The sequence below is a fragment of the Apodemus sylvaticus genome, chromosome 3, assembly GCF_947179515.1.
Source record: "Apodemus sylvaticus chromosome 3, mApoSyl1.1, whole genome shotgun sequence".
In the NCBI taxonomy this organism is placed as follows: Eukaryota; Metazoa; Chordata; class Mammalia; order Rodentia; family Muridae; genus Apodemus; species Apodemus sylvaticus.
The window spans coordinates 103,978,682-103,999,753 of NC_067474.1; the positions used below are offsets into that span (position 1 = coordinate 103,978,682).

Sequence of the window (21,072 nt, forward strand, 5' to 3'; positions counted from 1 at the left end):
TAAAGCTTGGACTGTTAAAATAAAGATTAAATAATAATGATTGTCATAATCATAAAAACTGATCAACTGAGACATACATCCTCTGCAACTGGACAAGTAGTAGATTCTTACTCTAGTAGACCACATGGAACCATTGTTGTTTTAGGGTTAGCACAACCTATATAAGCCATTTTAACAAATCATTGCCTTTATAAATGTATAGAAAAACGCATTGTATAAGTTCCTCTTCTTGCTGGGTGGTGGTGGTGCACACCTGTAGTCCCAACACTCTAGGAGGAAGAATCAGGCCAATTTCTGAGTTCAAGGCCAGCATGCTCTGCAGAGTAAGTTCCAGGATAGCCAGGCCTATACAGAGAAACCCTGTCTCAAAAAAAAAAAAAAAAAAACAAAAAACAAAAACAAAAAACAAAACAAAAACAAAAACAAAACAAAAAAAACCAAACCAAACCAAAAAAAAACAACAACAAAAAAACAAAACAAAACAAAACAAAAAAACAAGTTCTGCTATTCTAGAGAACCCTGACAAATACAGGAGGTAAGGCAAAGAAAGAGATCATTAGCAAGTATACATGGGAATACTGGGATACTGAGATATTGCAGGCATCTGATTGTAATCATCAGAAATGGAAGTATTACTCGCTGGGTTATACTCTACTTTTAATGTTTCTAAGGAGCTGAAACCACATTTTTCTGAGGTCAAGGTTGTGATGTGTACTCTTGGTTGCCACTTGAAAATATCTAGATAAAACAAATATCAACACAGGAGGACACATCTCTGAGATATTTTCTGATTGAATTTTGTTAATGACTTCTAGGCAAGAAAGGAAGGTGGAAGACATACAAACTTAATCTAAAGTTCCTAAACCAGGTTGACACACCTTTAATCCTGGACACGCCTTCTGCTGGAGGTGTATATAAGGACATGGAAGCGTGAAGATTTACCCATTTTTCAGCTTCTCCTCAACTTGTTCACACATCCATCCCTACACTGGCATTGGAGCCAAATGCTTCCAGTTTGAGGCCTATAGAGAACATCTGAGACTTTCTAGTGGGACTGCAAAACTAAACGACTGTTAAAGTTTTTGTCTTCAGGTAACCACTGATGGATTAGTAGGACTGCACTCTGTAAGTACTACCAAAAATTCCCCTTATGGCATGTATATATATATGTCTCCTCCCCCCGCAAGTAAGCTGGCTGGCAGCTCCCAAACTCTTCTGATCGCTACCTCCGGCCTTTGTTCCTGTGAACAATAGGCTCCGCACCTCGACTACTGACACCACCCCCAGGTGTTTACCTGACCTGCCAGTTGAAGGCAGGCGACCCTGTGAGACCTGGAGCCAGGAGAATTCACAGGAACGCCTTTGAAGCGACCAAATTCTGGGGGGCGTGGTCGATCCCCCAAAATACTATATAACTTGCCTTAAATTTATTAAAACTAGTCTTGACCAGAATTCCCGCCTTGACTCATGTCTCTCCGCCTCCCTGTCCCTGTATCCTCAAAATTCTCTTAACAGGTAACCCGGTTCACATGTAGCTGCTGGCAGACTACATAATTGGCGCCCAACGTGGGGCAACCTGGTACGGGAGAATTTCCTGAGGTAACCCTATCGAGCGAAGCTTCGCAGAAAAGGTGATAAGGAATGGTATCCGTACGGTAAGCAACATAGAGGTCAAAAACTAGCGCTAGTGGAAAAATTTTTCTATTGTTGTGAGTGCTGAGGGATACGGGTTTTTCAAGCAAACTGTGTTGACCCGGCACAGTGGCCGCTTGGGTTGAAAAGACAGGGAAAAATGGGACAGGAAAGTTCGCGCAAAATTTGCGCCCGCAATATTCAAGAGTTGCTTCAGGCGAAAGGGATAGGGTTTGAAGAAGAAAGATTAGAGGATTTCTTGGACCAGATATATTCTTGTTGTCCTTGGTTCCAAGAAAAACGAACGTTAAATGAGAGAACTTGGGTGAGAATTGGTAATTCACTAAAGGCAGCCAAGGCAGACAATATCACTCTCTGCCTTTGGACGCTTATTAAAGATATCATAGATGAAGGAGGTTTGGAAGAATTAGGTGTCATTCAAGAAATTGAGGATTCTCAAGTAGAAAGCCTTATAGAAAGGATCCCTGTAAGAGAAGACTCTCCACACCCTAAGTCTCGTAAACACAGAGACAGTTCTGATGAGTCTATTGTAAGAAAAAAAATAGCTCATCCCGAGAAAGGAGCGACTGAAGTTCATGGAGAAGATTGGCCCCCTGTAGCACCATCTGCTCCGCCTATGACCTTGATGGCAGCGGCCCAGATCCAGAAGGACATGCAATTACAAAAGTTAGAGTTTGAAATTAAATTGCAGAAATTGTCTAATGAGTTACAGGAGCTAAAAAGGGTCTCTAATACTAGAGAGAACAATAACTCGGAGACCCGCCAGTCACCATTAGAAAGAATTATAAACCAGGCCCGCGGGGAGGGGCAGGATATGTCAGAAATCTTAGCTTTTCCAGTCCTTGAGATAGAAGTCCAGGACAATGTGATTAGACAATATCAGTCCTTGGAATTTAAAGTGATAAAAGAATGAAAGCTAGCCATAGCCCAGTACGGCCCGACAGCTCCCTTTACACAGGCGTTATTGGATACTGTGATAGAGTCGAATTTAACTCCACAGGATTGGAAAACGCTGTGCAAAGCCACGTTGTCGGGGGGAGATTTCTTGCTTTGGAGTTCTGAATGGCGTGAGGCTAGCAAAAGAACCGCCGCCACTAACACTCAGGCAGGCCATCCAGAATGGAATGCTGAGATGTTACTGGGGGAAGGCCTATATGAAGGAAATAATAATCAGATGGGTTTTCCCATCGCAGTGTATGCGCAGATTGCGGTGGCCGCCCGCCGTGCATGGAATCTTTTACCATCTAAGGGAGATCTTAGTGGAAATCTAACAGCTGTGAAACAGGCGCCCGACGAACTCTTTCAAGATTTCGTAGATCGATTGCTAAAAACGGCTAATAGAATTTTTGGAAATTCTCAGGCAGAGAATCCTCTGGTTACTCAACTAGCTTATGAGAATGCTAATGCGGCCTGCCGGGAGGCGATTAGACCCCATAGGGGAAAGACGGACCTAGCTGATTTCATTCGTCTTTGTTCTGAAATCGGTCCCTCCTATAATCAGGGTTTAGCTATGGCTGCAGCGCTGCAGGGAACCACAATCCAGGGAATTCTTTCGCAGAGACGAGGAAATAGAAGGTGTTTTAAATGTGGTAGTCTGGGTCATTTTAAAAGTGATTGCCCTGATAATAAGACTACTATAAACGGGCAATCAGGTGGTCCACCAGGAACATGCCATAAGTGTAGAAAAGGAAATCATTGGGTAAAGGGATGCAAGTCCAAAAATAATTTCCAAGGCAGACCCGTGTCGGGAAACGGGGGGAGGGGCCAGCCCCAGGCCCCGATGCATCTAGGACAAACTGTCTGTGGGGCGCAGCTGCTGCCGAGCCAAGGAAATCTATCTTTGAACTCGCCAGAGCTACACCAGGAAGTGCAGGATTGGACCTCTGCAGTGTATTCCAAGCCATACTAGCGCCAGGGATGGGTGTTCAGGTTTTGCCCACAGGAGTCTTCGGACCATTACCTGAAGGCACTTGGGGATTGCTGTTAGGACAAAGCAGTTCTACTGTAAAGGGACTGCAGATTTATCCAGGGGTCATAGACAGTGACTATGAGGGAGAAATAAAAATTATGGCTGCTTCGCCTCACGGTGTCATAACTATACCGGCTAATCAAAGAATTGCTCAGCTAGTTTTGGTTCCTTTACATCCACTGTCTTCCAAATTCATTAAAGATAAAAGAGGGGAGGAGGGCTTTGGCTCCTCCGGAGTGTTTTGGGTTCAATCTATCACAAATAAAAGACCTAACCTTAAATTGACTATTGAAGGAAAGAGTTTTGAAGGATTAATAGATACGGGAGCTGATGTTACAATTATTAAGGGACAGGATTGGCCGTGTAATTGGCCATTGACTGAGACCCTAACGCATCTCCAAGGTATCGGTTACGCAAATAACCCCAAACAGAGCGCAAGACTTTTAACTTGGAAAGATGCAGAAGGGAATTCAGGACAAATTCGGCCTTTTGTGATGCAGAACTTGCCTACTACCCTCTGGGGTAGAGACCTCCTATCTCAGATGAATTTAATCTTGTGTAATCCAAATGAAATCGCCTCTAAGCAAAAGACAGTGTCGGAGGAATCCGTACCTGCTCAGGGGCTTGGAAATGAAGGACAAGGCACTAGAAAGTTTAAAAACTCCCAGGCAAACCCTAACTCTAGAAGTCTGGGGCATTTTCAGTAATGGCCACTATCTTGCCTGCACCCCACGCTGATAAAATTCAATGGCTTAGTGACAATCCTGTGTGGGTTGATCAGTGGCCTTTATCTAAGGAGAAATTGGAGGCCGCATCTTTGCTAGTACAGGAACAATTAGAGGCGGGACATTTAATAGAGTCATTATCTCCATGAAACACGCCAATATTCATAATTAAAAAAAAAATCCGGCAAATGGAGATTGTTACAGAATTTAAGAAATGTAAATGAAACAATGTTGCCCATGGGAACCTTACAAGCGGGTCTTCCATCCCCCGTGGCTATCCCTAAAGGGTTTCATAAAATAGACATAGATTTAAAAGATTGTTTCTTTACTATTCCATTGCACCCTGAGGATTGCAAAAGGTTCGCGTTCAGTGTTCCTTCTATCAACTTTACAGAGCCTATGAAAAGGTTTCAGTGGACAGTGCTCCCTCAGGGTATGGCTAACAGCTTGGCTTTATGCCAGAAATTTGTAGCACAGGCCATCCAACCTGTGAGACAGAAATGGTCAGATATTTACTTTATCCATTTCACAGATGATTTTCTAATTGCAGGAAAAAATCCTCAGACCTTGCTTTTATGTTTTAAAGATTTACAGCAAGCCTTGGTCGCCAAAGGGTTACAGATAGCGCCGGAAAAGGTTCAGATCCAGAAGCCATATAATTATCTGGGTTTTAAACTTACAGACCAGGCAATTTTTTCCCAGAAGATAATCATCCGCAGGGACAATTTGAAAACTTTAAATGATTTTCAGAAGTTATTGGGTGACATTAATTGGCTTTGGCCGTATTTAAAGCTTACAACAGGAGAATTGCAACCTTTATTTGATATTCTTAAAGGGGATGCTGATCCAACGTCTCCTAGGTTATTAAATTCAGAAGGACTTTTGGCTTTACAGACAGTGGAGAAAGCTATTGAAAATCAATTTGTTACCTATATAGATTATTCTTTACCTCTGCATCTGCTAATTTTTAATACTACTCACTCGCCTACAGGTTTATTATGGCAAAAGGCTCCTCTGATGTGGATTCATTTGAGGGTGTCTTCAAGGCGTAATATTTTGCCATATTTTGAGCCAGTGGCCCAAGTAATTATGCTTGGTAGAAAGCAGGCGCTAACTTATTTCGGCAAGGAGCCGGACGTTATTATACAACCTTAGAGTGTAAATCAGGATGAATGGCTAAAACATCATAGCACAGATTGGCTGCTAGCTCAGATTGGTTTTAAAGGGTGTATAGACAATCATTATCCTCAAGACAAGTTAATAAAGTTTTTTAATATGCATGAGGTTGTATTTCCTAAAATGACATCTCTACGGCCGTTGCAGAGCGCACTCCTAATTTTCACAGACGGCTCGTCTAAAGGAAAAGCCGGATATTGTATTAACAATCAACAGGTGGTCGTAGAAACGCCTGGGTTATCCGCTCAGTTATCAGAGCTTACAGCAGTGCTGTGTGTTTTTCAAACTGTAAATAGTACGTTTAATCTTTTTACTGACAGTGCTTATGTTGCATTTTCTATACCGCAATTAGAAACCTGTGGCACGTTTAATTTTAATATGCCAGCTGGATCCTTGTTTTCACAATTGCAAGGTATCATTCTTGCTAGGAAAAATCCTTTTTATATAGGACACATCAGAGCCCACTCGGGTCTTCCTGGACCTCTGGCTCAGGGTAATGAGTGCATTGACAAGGCGCTAATAGGACAAGCCTTGGCACTCATACCCGTAGAATTGGCAAAACGTGATCATGATAAATTTCATCTTTCTAGTCATACGTTGAGACTCCGTCATAAGATCACAAAGGAACAAGCTAGAATGATTGTAAAGCAATGCCCCAATTGTCTCACTTTAGCACCAGTGCCCCACTTAGGGGTTAATCCACGTGGCCTTATGCCCAATCAAATTTGGCAAATGGATGTAACTCACTATGCAGAATTTGGGAAATTAAAATTTATACATGTTTGTATTGATATGTGCTCGGGACTTATTTTTGCTTCCCTGCATACGGGAGAAGCCTCTAAAAATGTAATTGATCATTGTTTACAAGCCTTTAATACCATGGGATTACCCAAGGTCATTAAGACAGACAATGGACCAGCCTACACTGGTAAGAACTTTATCTCATTTTGTAAGGAATTTAATATAAAACTTAAAACTGGAATTCTTTATAATCCAATGGGGCAAGGAATCGTTGAGCGTGCCCATCGCACCCTTAAAAATTGGCTTATTAAAACTAAGAAGGGGAATTTATATCCTCACACGTCTCCTAAATCACATCTTGCCTTTGTTTTATTCGTTTTAAATTTTCTCCAAATGGATGCTAAAGGTCAGTCTGCTGCAGACCGACACTGGCATCCAGCTACTTCCAATTCCTACGCCATGGTTAAGTGGCGGGATCCTTTAAATAATACATGGAAAGGCCCAGACCCTGTTTTGATCTGGGGAAGAGGGTCTGTTTGTGTTTTCTCCCAGGAAGAAGACGGAGCACGTTGGTTACCAGAGAGATTGGTAAAACAGGTAAATTCCACCCCCAAAACTGTTGGTAAGTACAATTAATTCAAAAGGCTGTTTTTCAAGCCCCTTCCCATTTACTTGGGAAGGTATGATTCCTTTGTGTTCTTGCAAATTAAGTTGCAAGCCAGGCCTCTTGCCTGAGGCCACTGAATTTCAATTAAACTAAAACCGGTTTGAGTTTCCAAGACTAACCAAACAGGTTGTTCTCTTAATATCCTTTTATATTTCAAGCAGATAACACTCAGAAGACGAAATTCCTTCAGCGATGGCTCCAGGTTGAGGATGGGTAGTATTATAGCCAGCCAGCGCTTATCCGGAGAGAATTTACTCTGCTAGTGGAATCCTCAGAGAGGAGGCTGCATGGTACTTGGAACTATGCATGTTTGTTAATATAACAAACATGGGCATCAGTTGAGGTGCGAGGCGAGGCACTGCAAGGGAAAGGGAAAAAAATCCTGGCTCCGAGTTTCCCTGAAAAGCATGCCCAGCTGCATGGGGGTTTGACATCGAAAGACTGTCCTTGAAAAAAATAGCGGTCTATTCCCCCCCCCCCTGAAAAAGATGTCCATAACGCTTAAGGGGGCTAGGGCCTCTGCTTTCACTCACTGATGAATGCCTGTCATCCATTGGATGAACTTAATTATTTCCACTGAGTTGTTTAAAATTAATAATTAAGGGGGAATTGTCTCCTCCCACCCCCCAACCCCCCCCCCCCCCCCCCGCAACTAAGCTGGCTGGCAGCTCCCAAACTCTTCCGATCGCTACCTCCCTCCCGCCTTTGTTCCTGTGAACAATAGGCTCCGCACCTCGACTACTGACACCACCCCCAAGGCAGTGTTTACCTGACTCGACAGTCTGAAGGCAGGCGACCTGCTGAGGCCTGGAGCCAGGAGAATTCACAGGAACGCCTTTGAAGCGACCGACTTCTGGGGGGGGGTGGTCGATCCCCCAAAATACTATATAACTTGCCTTAAATTTATTAAAACCAGACTTGACCGGAATTCCCGAGTTGACTCATGTCTCTCCGCCTCCCTGTCCCTGTAACCTCAAAATTCGCTTAACAGGTAACCAGGTTCACATGTAGCTGCTGGCAGACTACATATATAGATGCATTCCATAACTTGTTTTTTATTGGACATTTCATTTATTTACATTTCAAATGTTATGCCTTTCCTGGTTTCCCCTCCAAAAGACTCCATCCCCTCCCCCTCTAATTCCCCCTACTTTTATGAGGTTGCTCTCCCCAAGGACCCATATACTCCCTCCTCACTCCCCTAACCTTGCCACACTTGGGGCATAGAACCTTCATAGGACAAAGGCCCTTCTGCTTTTCCTTGGGGGGGGTGGGGGGGCAGTGTTTCTCTGTACAGCACTGGCTGTCCTGGAAATCACTCAGTAGACCAGGATAGCCTCGAACTCAGAAATCCCCCTGCAACTGCCTCCAAAGTGCTGGGATTAAAGGCATGTGTTATCACTGCCTGGGGTTTTTGGTTTTGTTTTTTGTTTTGTTTTGTTTTGTGTGTGTGTGTGTGTGTGTGTGTGTGTGTGTGTGTGTGTGTTTAATCAGGCAATCCTTTGGTACAAAAACAAATGGAGCCATGGCTCCCTTCCATGTGTAGTCTCTGGGCTTTAGTCACTGGGAGCTCTGCAGGGTCTGGCTCATTGATATTGTTGTTTTGCCTATGCAGTTGCAAACTTCTTCAGCTCCTTGGATCTTTTCTCTAACTCCATCATTGGGGTCCCTGTGTTCAGTCCAATGGTTCCCTGCTAGCAACAGCATCTGTATTTGTCAGGCTCTGGCAGATCCTCTCAGGAGACAGCTATATCAGGCTTCTGTCAGCAAGCACTTCCTGGCATCTACTATAGTGTCTGGGTTTGGTGACTGCATATGGTATGGATTCCCATGTAGGGCAGTTTCTGGATGGCCTATCCTATAGTCTTTGATTAACTCTTTGTCCCTTTATTTCCTTTGGTTTTTTTTCCCCCAAAACCTCTTTTGAAGAAAAGTTTATTTAAATCCATTAGCTACTTTTTTTTAAATTTCATATATTTATTTACAATTCGAATGATTTCCTCTTTTCTGGCCTCCCACTCCCAAAAGTCCCATAAGCCATCTTCCCTCCCCCTGATCTCCCATCCACCCCTTCCCACTTCCCTGTTCTGGTTTTGCCTATATTGCTACACTGAGTCTTTCCAGAACCAGTCCACTCCTCCTTTCTTCTTGTACATCATTTGATGTGTGGATTATGTTTTGGGTATTTCAATTTTGTAGGCTTATATCCACTTATTAGTGAGTGCATACCATGATTAATCTTTTGAGACTGGGTTACCTCACTTAGTATGATGTTCTCCAGCTCCATTCATTTGTCTAACAATTTCATGAATTCATTGTTTCTAATGGCTGAATAGTACACCATTGTGTATATATACCACATTTTTTTGTATCCATTCTTCCGTTGAGGGAAGACTTTCTATGACTCCTTCTATTTCTCCACATCCTTGCCAACAACTGCTGTCTCCTGAGTTTTTAATCTTAGCCACTCTGACTGGGATAAGGAGAGCCGGAGGTGAATAAATCCTGGACTGTTAAAAATAAAGATTAAATAATAATAATGATCATAATCATGAAAACTGATAAACAGAGACATTCAACCTCTGCAACTGAACAAGTAGTAGATTCTTACTCTAGTAGACCACATGAAACCATTGTTGTTTTAGGGTTAGCACAACCTATAAGCCATTATAACAAACCATTGCCTTTATAAATGTATAGAAAGACTCATTGTATAAGTTCTGCTTCTAGCCAGGTTGTGATGGTGCACACACACAGTACGTATTAGGGTATGGATTCAATAAATAATCTCGGTCTGACTGAGTTTGGTGATTGTGTGTTTTCTGCATCAACTCTCAATCCCCAAACTCCATGGCCCCTAAATATCTTCCAAAGCATTAGTACTTGGGTGAATGTTTTACATTACTAAGTTCAGATGCAGCACTAGTTACAGTCTTAGTTATCTCTGAAAAACAGCTTCTTTATGTTCTCAGAAAACACTGCTCTGAAGATTTCAAATCAGTAAAATGGCCTCTTTTTATCACTATTAATTTCTTAGCTCTACTAGCCAGCATTGTCCCTGTAATCCATTCTATATTTGAATGTAAAGCTAGAGCCAGAGGGCTAAAGTTCTTGCAATTTGCTACTTGCTGTGGCTGGAACATCTCTCCCTTATTCTATTAAATTCTTCACTGTTTATGATTTTCTGTCCTGGCACTTGTTTTGTAAACTCACTTTGAACTCAGAGATCTGCATGTTCCTATCAACTGAGTTCTAGGAGTAAAGGTATATATCACCGTGTCTGGTCTGAAGCATTAATTTTTAAACATGGAACTGCTTCAGTACTAGGGTGGCCTTGAACTCTGCGTGCCTCTATCTCCTGAGTGCGCGGATTAAATGCATATACTACAATGCCTGCACCTAATGTCCAACACATATAAAGAACTCATGAACAATAGTGATGTGGAAATATTACTGATCCTCCAAAGACCAGACAGCATCAGATCTGATGCAACACACAGCAGGATCTTTAATCTATTTAAGTTAGTTTCCACCCAACTCTTCCACCTATCACTGCCCCACCATCAAAGAGGGTTTTGGTGGTGGCAGACCCATGAATATTTTTCAGGGAAAGGCTTTGTAGTAAGCAGCAAGCAGAGTGTACATGTGTAAGCATCGGATTGGAAAGCTACTGTGGCCTTTAACATAATTGCCTGGTGCTGGGAGTCATATCATAAACTTAATTTCTGCTCTACTCTGTATTGGTCATCATTAGGCAAGTGGTAGGCTTGTCACCTGAAGAGCAGGTTTGTTAGGGAAATAATCTGGAGATGTTGGTCTTGTTGAGTCTGTAAAATGCAAAAGCTCATCTTGTTGGAATTGCCATAGAGAATGGAACTAGGGTCCAGTTTCATTAGGGATCAACTTGGAGACTGGACATTGGCACCAGCCTGTTAGTTTACCTGAGTTTAAAATTAGGTCAGGGTCTCTAAAATGGAGTCTGAACTTAAAATATTTGATTTCTTAAGGCTAAACTGCAAACAACAAAACAACACAATCAAAAAATGGAGTATAGAACTAAACAGATAATTCACAACAGAAGACTATTGAAGGGCTGATAAGCACTTAAATATATGTTCAAAGTTCTTAGTCATCAGGGAAATGCAAATAAAAACAACAATGAGATTCTACCTCATACCAATCAGAATGCGTAAAATCAAAAACTCAGGTGACAGCAATGCTGGCAAGGATGTGGAGAAAGCAAAACACTCCTCTATTTCTGCTGGAATTGAAAATTTATACAACCACTCTGGAAATCAATCCTGAGGTTCCTCAGAATATTGGAAATAGATCTACCTGAAGACCAAGCTATAGCACTCTTGGGCTTATACCCAAAAGTTGCCGCACCATGTTACAGCAGCACTTGTTCCACTATGTTCATATTTGCCTTATTTGTGATAGCCAGAAGCTGGAACAAATCCAGATGTCGTCCAGCAAAAGAATGGATACAGAAAATGTGGTTTAAGTACACGTTGAAATACTACATAACTATTAAGAATGAGGACATCCAGAGATTTGCAGGTAAATGGATGGAAATAGAAAATACTATCCTGAGTAAAGTAACTCAAACCCCAAAAACATGCATGGTGTGTTCTCAGTAATAAGAGGATGTAATCCAAAAAATGTGCAGAATTCCTAGGGTACAATCCACAGAACTCAAGAAGGTTAACAAACCGAAGTCAGAATTCCTCAGTTCCACTTAGAAGGGAGAACAAATCAATCACAGAGAGCAGAGGCAGGGAGGGGACAGGGTGAGAGAGGGACAGTGAGGGGGAAGGGGGAACAAGATCAGGTATTGGGTGGCAGGGGGAACAATGCTGAAGCCCTAGGGGCAACAGTAAGAATGGAAACAAGCAGGCTCAAGAGGTGGAGGTGGGGGACACTCTAGAATGTATCAGACACCAGGGAGGAAAGAAACTCTCAGGACTCAAAGGGAGGGACCTTAGCTGAACTGCCCATAAGTAGGGAGAGGAAACTTCTAGAAAGGAGGAAACTCCTGAAGAAAGACATGGCATCAAGTGGAGAAATGTGGTTGCCATCCACAGTCAAATGCTCTCACGCTGAATTGTTCCTATCTGAAAGAATTACAAGGACAGAAATGGGGAAATGACTGAGCAAAAGAGTTCTAGCAATAAGCTCAAATTCTGATCCAGCTCAGGGGAACACCCCAAGTGCTGACACTAATACTGGTATGCTTACAAATAGGGGCGCCTATCCTGAGTGTCTTCTGAAATGCCCAACAAGCAGCTGAGTCAGATGCAGATCGTTATATCCAACCAATCTACAGAAGCTGGTGATCGCTGAGATGGAATTAGGAAGTAGCTGAAAGAAACTGTGGCAAGGGTTGATCCCATATGAGGACAAGCAGGCTCAACTAACCTTGATTCCTGGGAAATCTCTGACACTGAGCCACCAACTAGGGAGCATTAACCAGCTGATAGGAGGCCCCCCACCTATATTCAGCAGAGGACTGCCAGGTCTGGACTCAGTCAGAGAAGATGTAACTATCTCTTGACAGACTTGGAGCCCCAGAGTGTGGGAAGGTCTTATGTGGTACTGTGATGGTCATCCTCTTAAAGACAGGAGTGGGTGGGAAATTTGGTACGTGGAATAATCAGTGGGTAGAGCTGGAGGGGAATAAAGCCTGGACTGTTAAAATAAAGATTAAATAATCATAATGATCATAATCATAAAAACTGATCAACTGAGACATTCAACCTCTGCAACTGGACAAGTAGTAGATTCTTACTCTAGTAGACCACATGGAACCATTGTTGTTTTAGGGTTAGCACAACCTATAAGACATTATAAGAAATCATTGCCTTTATAAATGTATAGAAAGACTTATTGTATAAGTTCTGTTTCTAGCCAGGTGGTGGTGGTGCACATCTGTAATCCCAACACTCTAGGAGGAAGAATCAGGCCAATTTCTGAGTTCAAGGCCAGCCTGCTCTGCAGAGTAAGTTCCAGGATAGCCAGGGCTATACAGAGAAACCCTGTCTCAAAACAAACAAACAAACAAACAAACAAACAAACAAACAAAAAACAAAAAACAAAACAACAAAACAAAACAAAACAAAACAAAACAACAACAACAACAACAACAACAACAACAAAAAACAAGTTCTGCTCCTCTAGAGAATCCTGACAAATACAGAAGGTAAAGCAAAGAAAGAGATCTTTAGCAAGTATACTTGGGAATACTGGAATACTGAGGTATTGCAGCCATCTGATGGTAATCATCAGAAATGAAAGTATAACGTGCTGGGGTATACTCGACTTTTAATGTTTCTAGGGAGCTGAAACCACATTTTTCTGAGGTCAAGGTTGTGATGTGTACTCTTGGTTACCACTTGAAAATATCTAGATAAAACAAGTATCAACAAAGGAGGACACATCTCTGAGATATTTTCTGATTGAATTTTGTTAATGATTTCTAGGCAAGAAAGGAGGGTGGAAGACATACACCCTTAATCCAGTTCCTAAACCAGGATGACACACCTTTAATCCTGGACACGCCTTCTGTTGGACAGTGGAAGACATATACCCTTAATCCAGATCCTAAGCCAGGATGACACACCTTTAATCCTGGACACGCCTTCTGGTGGATGGGACATACACCCTTAGTCCAGATCCTAAACCAGGATGACACACCTTTAATCCTGGACACGCCTTCTGCTGGAGGTATATATAAGGACATGGAAGCATGAAGATTTACCCATTTTTCAGCTTCTCCTCAACTTGTTCACACATCCATCCCTACACTGGCATTGGAGACAAATGCTTCCAGTTTGCAGCCTATAAAGAACATCTGAGACTCTCTAGTGGGACTGCAAAAGTAAAAGACTGTTAAAGTTTTTATCTTCAGGTAACCACTGCTGGATTAGTAGGACTGCACTCTGTAAGTACTTCCAAAAATTCCCTTTATGGCATGTATATATAGATACATTCCATAACTCGTTTTTTATTGGACATTTTATTTATTTACGTTTCAAATGTTATGCCTTTCCTGTTTCCCTTCCAAAAAACTCCATCCCTTCCCCCTCTATTTCCCCCTCCTTCTATGAGGTTGCTCTCCCCAAGGAACTAATACTCCTTCCTCACTCCCCTAACATTGCCACACTTAGGGCATAGAAACTTCAGAGGATAAAGACCCTTCTGCTTTTCTTTAGGGGGGGGGGCAGTGTTTCTCCTTATAGCACTGGATGTCCTGGAACTCACTATGTAGACCAGGCTAGACTTGAACTCAGAAATCCCCCTGCATCTGCCTCCAAAGTGCTGGGATTAAAGGCAATTGATATCATTGCCTGGGGTTTTTTGTTTTTGTATTTTGTATTGTTTTGTTTTAGTGTGTGTGTGTGTGTGTGTGTGTGTGTGTGTGTGTGTTTAATCAGGCAATCTTTTGGTACAAAAGCAGATAGAGCCATGGCTCCCTTCCATGTGTAGTCTCTGGTTGGGGCTTTGGTCCCTGGGAGCTCTGCAGGGTCTGGTTCATTGATATTGTTGTTTTGCCTATGCAGTTGCAAACTTCTTCGGCTCCTTGGATCTTTTCTCTAACTCCATCTTTGGGGTCCCTGTGTTCATTCCAATGGTTCCCTGCTAGCAACAGCATCTGTATTTGTCAGGCTCTGGCAGATCCTCTCAGGAGACAGCTATATCAGGCTCCTGTCAGCAAGCACTTTCTTGGCATCCACTATAGTGTCTGGATTTGGTGACTGCATATGGTATGGATTCCCAAGTAGGGCAGTTTCTGGATGGCCTTTCCTGTGGTCTTTGATTAACACTTTGTCCCTTTATTTCCTTTTTTTTTCCCAAGACTTCTTTTGGAGAAAAGTTTATTTAAATCCATTAGCTAGTTTTTTTTTTTTTTAAATTGGTATATTTATTTACAATTCAAATGATTTCCCCTTTTCTGGCCTCCCACTTCCAAAAGTCCCATAAGCCATCTTCCTTCCCCCTGATCTCCCATCCACCCCTTTCCAATTCCCTGTTCTGGTTCTGCCTATACTGCTACACTGAGTCTTTCCAGAACTAGTCCACTCCTCCATTCTTCTTGTACATCATTTGACATGTGGATTATGTTTTGGGTATTTCAATTTTCTAGGCTAATATCCACTTATTTGTGAGTGCATACCATGATTAATCTTTTGAGACTGGGTTACCTCACTTAGCATGATGTTCTCCAGCTCCATTTATTTGTTTAAGAATTTCATGAATTCATTGTTTCTAATGGCTGAATAGTACTCCATTGTGTATATATACCACATTTTTTTATATCCATTCTTCCGCTGAGGGATACCTGGGTTCTTTCCAGGTTCTGGCTACTATAAATAGGGCTGCTATGAACATAGTGGAACAAGAATCCTTATTACCTGCTGGGGAATCCTCTGGGTATATGCCCAGGAGTAGTATAGCAGGATCCTCCGGAAGTGACATGTCCCGTTTCCTGAGGAACCGCCAGACTGATTTCCAGATTGGTTTTACCAATTTGCAACCACACCAGCAGTGGAGGAGTGTTCCTTTCTCCACATCCTGGCCAACATCTGCTGTCTCCTGAGTTTTTAATCTTAGGCACTCTGACTGGGGTAAGGTGAAATCTCAGGGTTGTTTTGATTTGCATTGGAGAGGAACAATTTTTGGGTTTAAATTTTGTTGATAGGTAAGTTGTCCATCTCTCAATAGGAGGTTGTGCTTGACCTCTGGTTATGGGTTCTATAGTTTCTTACTATACTTTTTTTCGGTATGTCAGTTAATAGTATCCTCATTGGGTCCTGGGAGCCCCTCGCTTCCCTGGCTTCTGAGACTTTCTGGTGGCTCCTCCATGTTTTCCATCCTCCATTGATATACACTCTCTTCAAATTCTGAAGATCTATACGTCTACTGTCTCTTCCCATACCTGATGCTGCCCCCCTTTATATCCCTTCTACTTTCTCTCTTTCTCCTTAGATCCATAACATGCTCTACCTCCCTTGATTATTTTATTCTCCCTTTTAAGAAAGACTGAATTATTCACGCTTTGGTCTTCCTTCTATTAAAGCTTCAAAAGACCTGGGAATTGAATCTTGAGAATGCCAACCACCTTGCCTAATTCTCAATTTATGAGAGACTACATACCATTTTTGTCCTTTTGTGATTGGTTTAGCTCACTCAGGATAATATTTTCTAGTTCCATCCACTTCCCTGAGAATTTCCTGGAGTCATTGTTGAGTACAACCCCATGGTGTCAATGTATGACATTCACTGTATCCATTTCTTTGTTGAGGGATATCTGGATTGTTTCCAGCTTGCAGCTATTAAAAATAATGCTGCAATTAACATAGTGGATCATATATCGTTGTTATATATTGGGGCATCTTTTGGGTATATGCCAAGGAGTTGTATAGCTGGGTCCTCAGGTAGTACTATTTCCAATTTTTTGAGGAACTGCCAGACATATTTCCAGGTTTGTTGTACCATCTTGTGATCCCAACAGCAATGGAGGAGTGATTCTCTTTCTCCAAGTCCTTTTCAGCATCTGCCATCACTTCAGTTTTTGATCTTAGCCATTCTGATTGGTAAGAGGTGGAGTCTCAGGGTTGTTTTGATTTGCATTTCACTGATGACTAAGGATATTGAACATTTCTTTAGGTGATTCTTGGCCATTTGAGATTCCTCAGTTAAAAATTCTGTTACTCTCTGTAACCCATTTTTAATAGGGTTATTTTGTTCTCTGTGTTCTAATTTATTTATTGAATATATACTATATATACTATATTGAATAGATAGAGAGAGACTGGGCAGGCATGACTTATCCTTGATTTTGCTGAAATTGCTTCAATTTTCTCGCCGTTTAGTTTGATCTTGGCTACTGGTTTGCTTTTACTAGGTTTAGGTGTGAGCCTCTTTCTAGAGCTCAAGAGTTGTTCTGATTCTTCAGATTTATCTTTGAGAAAGACCAGGGTAAATCCTACCACCTACTATGTCACTACTTAGGGCATGAAGAAAAGTCCAGTTTTGTCCTGCTTAGACTTATGAAAAAGATTTCAAGGAAACTTTCTACATTTTGTCACATGTTTCAGTCAATATTTGGATGATTTTATTCTCTTCCCATAATTTTTATTATTATTTAATAATCATAAACAAAAATATAGAATTTTTTATTTATAAATTTATAAATTTAAAAAATATAAAATATTTTAAAACTGAGGGATGTTGAATGGTATCAAGTAGAGAGTACCCTGCAGCTATGTTATATGATAATGTTAAGAAATAGAGACCTAAGCCAGTTTTCAGGCAAATATTTTCCATCTCTGCAAGTTAGAGGCAAAATAATTCTCATTTTGAGACTAGATTGAAGTAGTAAAAGACTTTTAAAAAACCAAGTTGCCTTGTAACATCTTGGAATCTTCTTGGTGGGAGGAGGTCCCCAGTTTCCTGGGAGAGGGCTGGATGTTGAGCAGAACACCTAATAAGTGTTTTAATCAGTGATGCTTTTGTAAAGATACCATCACAAAACACCAGAGGATACTTTTTAGAGCATTTTCTAATTGATGAAAAAGTGAAAGATTGTACTAGCAGTTGCCAAGTTTTAATTTCATGTATTACAAGTTCCTGAATTAATTTCAAAAGTATACCTATCCATCCAAACTTTACACTTATTTTTTCAATCTACATGTTGTGACAAATCATATTGATGGTAATGATGAAGATGATAATTATGATGATGATATGATTTCTATTTTTCTTTCACTTTTTCTCTTTCTCTCCTTTCTTTGTTTCTTTGTTTCTTTCTTTCTTAAATATTTGATTTCATCACTCCATTTTTTAAATTTAAAATTAGATTTTTCTTTCATTTTGTCCATCCTTAGACCAGGTTCCGTGAGCTGTGTGGATATAATCCTAGACAATGTGGTCCTATTGTCAGTATGCTGACAGTGAACCTGTCTCTTTGCATTAGTCTATATTATTTGAGTAACTTGATGGGACCCCATAGAAGAAGAATACTAGAGAATGCAGCAGATTCCTTCCTCAGGGAGACTTGCCTGGATTCAAAATTGGCCACACCAGGTCATGTATTGAGATTCCCATTATTGAGATTACCATCATATGCACTATAACTCTCCATTGCAAGAGGTTTCAACAACACCATACAATATTATATTAATTTACAATCTTCATCCAAAACAACCCTCACATGAATTCTACTACTGCTTTACAAACCCACCACAATTGCCCCCAAAAATCCTATACCACATTCTCTTCCAAGATGGATGAGTACAATATTGAAGGTGCGCATTGGCCATTAAGTAAATGGTAGTAGGCAAGCTAACACACAAGAACCTAAGAGGCTGGTTACCTGGGAGCACCTTCTGAGTTCTATGAGCCTGGGATGAAATGTTTAAATAAGCTCTCTAGATATGAGGCCCTACCCACTGAAAGGTATGGTCTACCAAATCATAGAATCATAACTTCTGACCACCTCAGGATGAGTTTTACACAAGGAGACCTCAGAGCAATAGAGTTGAATTTTACTTGACCATTCCACATTCATCAGAACCAAAGAACGTGTGAAGCCCTGGCATCCAGCACACATTTTCAGCCTTCTTTCTACCATGTAACTTCTGTCTGTCCACTGAATGTGTGTATTCTCAAGGACTTTAAGCTCTCACAGTGGCATATCTAGTTCAGCCCAGTGTTCTCCTTTTCCCAACAGTGTAAGAACATGGAGAGTTCCTACACCTTCTGTGAAGCCTATATGGAGATGGCAGAAAACACAGTTGCTTCCCAGCCAGGATCCTGGAATACCCAACCTTCCCCTATGGAGTCCAGCCAGCTTATTTCAGGTCAGAGCTCAGATATGCCTACCTGGAAACAAACAGTGATGGCATCAACATCCTGTAGCAACCAAGATGCAGCCTGTACTCTGAGTTCAACAGCACACCTGGGAGAAGCCAATGATTTCCTGTTTGGAGAGCCAAGTGAGACCTCTTTTTGGTACCAGCAAGTTGTGTCTGCTGAGCAGAAAATCTCCCCTGCAGGCCCTCAGCACATGCAGCTCAACAGCACCCCGAAGACATGCCTTTCTCATTCCCAGAAGAGAGCAGAACTTGACACCAGGGATACTCTCTACAATGAAGGCTACTGGAAGAGGACAATGAACTCTGACAAGACTCTCTTGTTCACAAATACAGAAATGTGTTTGAATCCCAGGATTAACTTTGGTAATCATCAAAAGGTGCTTTCAGGAAGTCATGCTCTCCAGGACCCAAATGTAGATCACTCCCTTGCTTCTAAACATGACCAGATTTTCAGTGGTGAACATGAGATGCCTTTCCATGGTAACCAGACCAACTACAATCAGGTGACACCAAGGAATGGAGGGCATCTGACTCTCTATGGGAATCAGATGACATCACCCAGTTATACACAGGCCCTTTATCCCAATCAAATCATAACATCCTTTTCTGAACAGAATCGTTTTAGGAATCACCAGGAGAGCCCAGTAGCTGACAATGAATACTATGGAGATCAGATGATACTGCCAAATGGAAACCAGGTATTCTCTGAGCCTCAGATGAGAATTAACTGTGACCAAACAAATGACCAAATGAAATCCTTCAGTGTTCAGAATGTCTCCAAAGATCAAGAGAATCTCCTCAGTGGTGAGCACTCCCTCTCTGGGTATCATTCATCAGGGTACAGATGTGACCAGGATTTGACTGTGAATCACCAGGTATCAATTTCAATTGCTGGCCAGTCTTTCTATGAGTTTCAGAAAGAGACTTCCAGTTTTGACACAACTCTTCATGGGTATAAGAGGACAACATACAGTCCAGAAGAGAACCTGGCTAGCCATTCAGAGACAAGTCCCAGTTCTGAAGAGATATTCTATTTGGGTCAGATAAAGACCTCTTTTGATGAAAATGTCTGCCCAAGTCAGAATGGAACACCCAATCTGGAAGGAAGCCTTGATTGGCAGGTGACTTCACTTAGTCCCCAAGCCTCATATGTGGATGAAAACCCTTATCCTTCAAGTTCCCCTTTGGTCCAAAGACAACCTCAGGAAAACTCTTCAGCTTCCAGTTTGGTCCAGGTACAACATGCAGAGATGAAGTTAGACACCAAGACCAAGAGCCCAGTGTCCCGGAAGAACCCTCATCCTTTGAAGAGCTTCGCCTGTACCTACCAGGATTGTCAGAAATCATACAAAAAGTCTCACCACCTCAAAAACCACATGAAGAAACACACACGTCAGAAGGATTATGCCTGTGATGAGCCTGGATGCAAATGGAAATTCTTCCGCTCAGAAGATCTCAAGAGACACAAGCAAAAGCACAGTGGGGAGAGGCCCTACCCCTGTGACATGTGCAACAAAAGCTATTCCAGACCCGATTATCTCAAAAAGCATCAGAGGATCCATCTTCAAACATCACCCACCACTGCAACCTGAATGCCCACTCCCCTCCCCATACCATATCATATTACACTAACATATTTCTTCCTTCTTCTCAGTCACCATACCTGACCACTAATCAAGTACTTTGGGGATAATAGTGGGCCCCAGCAATGGACTCACTCAAATATTCCCAGCAGATTTTTTTTCAAGGAAAGCAGAGATGTAATGACAAACGTGTAGCTAGCCTGAATCAAAATTGTATACACTGAAATTTTATTATCAATTAAACATAAAATTATAAATACTTTAAAAAGTAGGGAACTTTTCATTGTCTCAGTTCACATTCCTGAATTTGAAATCAAATGCCATGTTCATAATAGGAAGACATAATAACTTCAGTGTGTTCAAAAAATGTTTGCTTGAAAATCACTAAAAGTGATAAACATGCTGCCTCCAACTCAAATATTCACAAAACACATGTGTGACAAAGGAAGTGAAAAATCTCAATATTATGAAAATCCAACAGTCCAATTGAACTAGATGTGGAGATATTTCCCTGAAGAAATTTAGGTGAATTCAGACAAGTGAAGAAGAGTCATTGTGCTTGCCCAATGCAAAATCTCAAATTAAAACCACACTCATGTATCATCATATACAATGGCAAATACAAAAACAAAACAAACACACAACTTTCCTTCAGCCAAATTGAAAATCCTAATGATAGACT

The 21,072-nt window shown here is 41.5% G+C and overlaps 1 protein-coding gene across 1 annotated transcript; it reads left to right on the top strand.

The window, feature by feature from the left end:
* Positions 1 to 18,704: 18,704 nt before the first annotated feature.
* LOC127679989 (Kruppel-like factor 18) lies at positions 18,705 to 20,399 on the top strand. Its single transcript, XM_052175549.1, has one exon. It carries the CDS (start codon positions 18,705 to 18,707, stop codon positions 20,397 to 20,399), a length of 1,695 nt encoding a protein of 564 aa, XP_052031509.1.
* The last annotated feature ends 673 nt before the right edge of the window (positions 20,400 to 21,072 follow it).

Bases quoted from the DNA above. Each gene is read 5' to 3' on its own strand.
- LOC127679989 (XM_052175549.1), top strand. From the start codon at position 18,705: ATGGAGATGGCAGAAAACACAGTTGCTTCCCAGCCAGGATCCTGGAAT.